We start from the raw sequence: 6,306 nt of genomic DNA, 5'->3' as shown, positions 1-6,306 counted from the left end.
CTCATAAGAAGATCTTCCTTCGAAACGGCAAGACATTCCGGAGATCACCGTCAATATATATTTTTCTATGATTATATATATTATTTTTGTTCACTTTTCTATGATTCTTTAAAGACATATATTAAGCGTCACTTTTTCACAGTTTTTCTTGTTCTCAGTATTATCTCATTACTGTGCCAATCAATTGTTACTATTGCCAGGAGCTCTATGGGAAGAACTTCCTGTAAGTAGACGAGGCTTTATATTCAGGCAACAGGACCTGCGTGCGGGGTTCTCCCACCCTCCGGGGGATTGGTAGCCCTACCTCCAGGGGAAACTGGTTGGCCACTGTGTGAAACAGAATGCTGGGATAGATGAACCGCTGGTCTGATATCCGCAGGGCTCTTCTTATGATCATGTCTTCACTACCGAGTTAAGTTAGCTTCATTTCCCTACTGCTAGGGAACTCTGGGAATTCTAGTTCAGCATCATCACCAGGTGATAATCCCCAAGATCTATTTGGGGAGCCTTGACAGATAAACGGATATAAGTTTGTAGTGTAGTAAAAGGTAAAGGTTTCCCTTGCTCGAAAGCCAGTCGAATCCGACTCTAGGGTTGCGCTCATCTCCGTTTCCAAGCCGAAGAGCCAGCGCTGTCCGAAGACTTCTCCGTGGTCATGTGGCCGGCATGAATAAACACCAAGGCGCACGGAACGCTGTTCCCTTCCCACCGAAGGGGTACCTATTTATCTACTTGCAATTTTTTGCTTTCGAACTGCTAGGTTGGCAGGAGCTGGAACTAGAGACGGGAGCTCACTCCGTCATGGGGCACCCGGGTCTCGAACTGCTGAACTACTGACCTTCCACAGCCTGCAGTTCAGCGTCTTAACTACTTGAGTCACCGCAGCTCCTTTGTAGTGTAGACAGGGGGCATTTTTGTTTTGGAGTCTTTCCCTTGCTCTTCAAGCTTATTGTTCATGCAGGAGGTTGGAGTTGTTACTAATGCACACAAGTGTTCGGGCATTAGGGACAGATTCATGCAAGAGGTTTATTTAATGCCCCTTCTCCCATTTTTGGCAGAAATCAGGCAGAATCCTCCGGTCTTAATTATTAGATACTATCTTCTCCCAAGTAGGAGGCTCAACTATGCAGTGTCTTTGCTAAACATAAAGTTTTTAAGTGTCTGGTGCCACCTGCAGGCTTCAGAGAGAATTACACCATTAAAAAGGGAAAAATCAGCCCTAGCCCAGAATCTTGGGGCGGTTTTCACAAGTGACTTGTTCAGTGTTCCCTCTAAGCTGAGTTAATATGAGCCGGCTCACAGTTTTTTAGCCTCTGGCTCACACATTTTTGTCTTCACTCAGGAAGGATGGCTCCGGAGCAAACTGATTTATGCAGCAGCCAAATCGTTCGCTCACAACTTTAATACCAGTAGCTCATAAAGTAGAATATTTGCTCACAAGACTCCAGAGCTTAGAGGGAGCATTGCTTGAGATGTGTATTTTACAATTTTTTTAAAAAAAGTAGTTTGTGCAGATGTCAGCTCGATGAAATGGAGGATCTCCTTCTGCGACTACCGAGTTAAGTTAGCTTCATTTCCCTCCTGCTAGGGAACTCTGGGAATTGTAGTTCTGTGAGTTACAGGTCTCTATCAGCATCATCACCAGGTGATAATCCCCAAGATCTATTCTGGGAGCCTTGACAGATAAACGGATATAAGTTTGTAGTGTAGACAAGGGGCATTTTTCTTTTGGAGTCTTTCTCCTGCTCTTCAAGCTTATTGCTCATGCAGGAGGTTGGAGTTGTTACTAATGCACATGAGTGTTCGGGCATTAGGGACAGATTCATGCAAGAGGTTTATTTAATGCCCCTTCTCCCATTTTGGGGAGAAATCAGGCAGAATCCGCTGGTCTTAATTATTAGATGCGATCTTCTCCCAAGTAGGAGGCTCAGCTATGCAGTGTCTTTGTGAAACATACAGTTTTTAAGTGTCTGGTGCCATCTGCAGGCTTCAGAGAGAATTACACCATTAAAAAGGGAAAAATCAGCCCTAGCCCAGAATCTTGGGGCGGTTTTCACAAGTGACTTGGTTCAGTGTTCCCTCTAAGCTGTTAGTGTGAGCCGGCTCACAGTTTTTTAGCCTCTGGCTCACACATTTTTGTCTTCACTCAAGAAGAAGTATGTATCCAGAGCAAACAGATTGATGCAGCAGCCAAATCGTTCGCTCACAACTTCAATACCAATAGCTCACAAAGTAGAATATTTGCTCACAAGACTCCAGAGCTTAGAGGGAGCATTGCTTGAAATGTGTATTTTTTAAAAAGTAGTTTGTGCAGATGTCATTTCGATGAAATGGAGGATCCCCTTCTGCATAGCGAAAGATTCAGTTTTTGAATTGATTGAGATGTTCTTCTTAATAAAGAGTTTAAGGAACAAATGGGACCGATGCTCCCTCTCTGAGCTCTGGAGCCTTGTGAGCAAAGATTCTACTTTGTGAGCTCCATGCACTAAAGTTGTGAGCGAGCGACTTGGCTGCTGCATAAATCAGTTTGCTCTGGAGCCACCCTTCCTGAGCTAAGAGAAAAATGTGTGTGCTAGAGCTAAAAACAGTGAGCTAGCTCACACTAACTCAGCTTAGAGGGAACACTGGATCCAGCTTCAAAGTGTTTCTGTGTATGTGCAGAGAGCCCTGCACCACTGAAGGAACACAGCTGAAATGACCTCTTTTAAAGGGCTTGTGCAAACAGAAAAGGGACGGGTCTGTCCCTTTTAGCTGTGATAACCAAATGGAACCTCTGTGTACATCAGCAGTATATCTTGCTATGCCAGTTGCTAGTAGCAGACCATGGGAAGGATGGTTGCCTAAATGCTCTGCTTGTGAGCCCAGACTTTGCAAGACATGGAATGCTAGCCTAGACAGATATTGGGTTCGATCCAGCAGGGCTCATAGTTGCGTTCATAAATTCAGGATCCTATCCCATTTGCCTTTGTTTAGGCCTGCTAAGATCCAGAGTGGTGTAGTGGTTAAAGTGTTGGACTAGGATATGGGAGACCTGGGTTTGAATCACCATTTATGCCAAGGAAGTTTGCTGGGTGATCTCGGGCCAGTCATACATTCACAGCCTTACTGACCTCACAAGGTTGTTGTGAAGATAAAGTAGAGGAGAGTGAACTCAGGAGGCATTTAAAGTTTAAATGCCTTCTGAACACCATTATACCCTATGGGGACAGTCCCCATAGGATATAATGGAGCTGAATAAATTTGGGTTTTGCAAATATTTACCTGAACCCCAATACAATACTGATATTTGGGATTGAGGAATATTCAGGAATACTGATATTTCTCGAATCCAATAAACCTGAATTGGGGGGGGGGCTTTTTTCTTCTTTTTTTGCACACCTCTAGTCCCCATTGATGCAACGAACATGAAGTTGAGCAAACTTCAGAGGACGGCGGAAGACCGGAAGGCCTGGCGTGATCTGGTCCAGGGGGTCGCGAAGAGTCGGACTCGACTGTGCGACTGAACAACAACAAAAGTCCCCATTGGGGTGAAAGGTGGGGGAATAACTGAAGCAAATGAACAGACTGGCAGGCAGGCAGACTGACAGACGGACAGACAGACAGATACTGAAGAAGTGTGCCTGCACACAAAAGCTTATACCCAGAATTAAACTCCGTTGGTTTTAAAGGTGCCAATGGACTCAAACTTTGTTTAGATAGATGACAGAAGAAAGAAAGAAAGAAAGAAAGAAAGAAAGAAAGAAAGAAAGAAAGAAAGAAAGAAAGAAAGAAAGAAAGAAAGAAAGAAAGGTAGGGAGATGGCAGCACATAGATTAGAGATGAGAGATGAGAGAGAGAGAAACAGACAGACGGATGGATGATGGGTAGATATAGATAGATGATAGATGATAGATGATAGAGAGAGAGACAGACAAGCAGACAGACGGATGGATGGATGGATGGATGGATGGATGATGGGTAGATATAGATAGATGAGAGCGAGAGCGAGAGAGAGATGATGGGTAGATAGATGGATGATAGGTAGATTGATAGATAGACATACAGAGTTATGATGCTCCAACAGCTGGAGACAAATTCTCTGGACTTGCCGTTGTTTAAATGACTTTTATTAAAGTTTGGCCACACATCATTCCAGCCCTGATGGGCTGCTAATAAGAAGACATCATTTGGTGTATCCAGGGTGTGTAATTGCATACTTTGGTGTAGACACTGGGATGGCCCTTCATGGCACACTCGTAGCCCCAGGAGACGATTCCCTGCAGCTGCCCGTTGCATTCCAAAGGCCCTCCGGAGTCTCCCTGCGAAGCAGACACAGAGAGAGAGGCGTCATCGCTAGTCGGAGCCAGCCCGGCTGGGCTGCTTGCGGAGGTCAGCCCACGGTTTGTCAGGAGGCCGTTCCCAGCGAGGAGTGCTGGGCCAGTCTCTCATTTCCCAGTGCCTGGCAGGAGCCCGGGGAAAACAGCACGCAAGAGAGTTGCTTTCTGCTGCTTCCTGCAATTACCTCTCGCACAGGGGTAATGGGAAGTCCTCCTGAGATGAAGCAAAGTTTGCAGACCAGGCTTGTAGCTACAGCGGGGCATTTGGGGGCCCGGCCCCCTTAATTAAAAGCCCCGCCCCACAAATAGCCTCGAAAGGGAGAGCTAGAAACAGGCTTGGACTTTAAAGACAGGCATTCAGATTTATTTAATTAACTGTGATTTAAATGCCCCCGAACAACAAAAAAACTCCCGGCTACGGGCCCGTCGCAAATGACCCCTGATTGTTCAGAGTGGTGAAAACACCAGGAGACTATGAGGAGCCACAAAAGAACGTCTCCAAACTGCATGCATGAGGAACAAAATGGCAGCACATAGAACCTCCACATCCAGAGGCAGTAAACCTCTGAATACTAGTGCCAGGAGGCAACATCAGGGGAAGAGCTCGGCCTCTATGGCCTGTTGTTGGACCTCTAGAGGAACTGGCTGGCCACCAAGTGACACGGGTTGCTGGACTAAATGGACCACGGATCTGTTTCGGCAGGGCTCTTCTCCTGTTCTTATGTTCAGATGATATTCAATGTACATAAGTGAAAAATAACGTATTATCAGGCCAAAACCCCTCCCCTTAATTTCACGTATAAGGTGATGGGGTCTGATCCGGCTGAGATTTAGAGGGAAACAGATCTTGGGGTTGTAGTGGACAGACCAGTGAATACATTGATTTGGTGTGTGGAAGTTGTGTGTGTGTGTGGGGGAAATGCAAACTCCATGCCGGAGATAAGAAGGGGATGGGGTGTCATAGAATCCACCTCCTGAAGCTTCCATTTCCTGCAGGGAAACTCATTTCCGGAGATCAGTTGCAATTCTGGGGGAACTCCAGCCCTTACCTGGAGTTTGGTAACCCGGGCTTGGATGATCTAGAATGGGGTTGGAAAAATTTAAGGTGGATCGGTCCCGTTGTAGCCACGTGGAGAACGAAATCTGGAGACTGCTCAGTGGTTTCCACATCGCGTTTCCCCACATTCTTATTTTGCTCACTTGTAAGTTCTTGTTTCTCCATTTTTTTAAAAAAAATGTTCTGCATGTGTTTTCTTGCTCCCTCTAGTGGTCAGTTCTATATTACAACGAGTTGTGTCGGGCATAAAAAACTGCCATTTCAATCTCCAGGGAGATATGCCTGACATAACCAGATGTAATATCGAATTGAAGTCTGATAAAGGGCCAATATTAAGAACCTAGATGAAACTTATAATATACAAAAAATACATGTATTTATTAGAAAGACAATTAAAAACATATAAGGGCCCGATGAAAGCCTCGTTAAAAAGTTCAAGTGGCCTAAAACACACGGGCCAATACACATGACCTAAAACATTTCTGCCCTATTGGGGCCTTCTTCAGAAGTCAAACAGTATTGAGGTACATGTAACAATAATACATATTACAATAAGATAACCAATAAGTGAATACTGGATCAAGAAAAGGAAGGTTAAGCAGCAAGCTCTATAGACACAAGACAAAGGGCTCTTTTTGTAGCAGGAACTCATGTGCATATCAAGTGACACACCCCCTAACGTAGCCAATCCTCCAAGAGGTTACAGAACTCTCCTTACTGGGGCTACTGTAAGCTCTTAGAGGATTGGCTACATTAGGGGTGTGTTGCCTAATATGCAAAGGAGTTCCTGCTACAGAAAGTGCCCGTGTCTGATGCCAAATGCACAGTTGCTGAATTAGAACATCTTCCAATTTAGGTCCAAAAAGCACCCGTGTGGCTATCTTAGTCAAAGCTAGAGTGTCCTCAAGCCCAGGGGTCGTTTCGTAGAAAAAG

General features: G+C 45.1%; 1 protein-coding gene across 1 annotated transcript in view; it reads right to left on the bottom strand.

Moving 5' to 3' along the window:
• Positions 1–4,148: 4,148 nt before the first annotated feature.
• Positions 4,149–6,306, bottom strand: part of LOC107114984 (trypsin-like) — a gene marked incomplete at its 5' end in the record, with an annotated part of 5,190 nt that continues 3,032 nt past the window's right edge. The window contains 3 exons of the mRNA XM_015416593.1: positions 4,149–4,356; positions 4,502–4,566; positions 5,366–5,395. Coding sequence (XP_015272079.1) covers positions 4,149–4,356; positions 4,502–4,566; positions 5,366–5,395 — 303 coding nt within the window. The remainder of the gene's footprint in view (positions 4,357–4,501; positions 4,567–5,365; positions 5,396–6,306) is intronic.

This window comes from Gekko japonicus, unplaced genomic scaffold, assembly GCF_001447785.1.
Source record: "Gekko japonicus isolate JY-2015 unplaced genomic scaffold, Gekko_japonicus_V1.1 scaffold4127, whole genome shotgun sequence".
Lineage (NCBI taxonomy): Eukaryota > Metazoa > Chordata > Lepidosauria > Squamata > Gekkonidae > Gekko > Gekko japonicus.
Note: the sequence above shows the minus strand (reverse complement) of the source record. Positions and strands in the feature narration are given on the sequence as shown.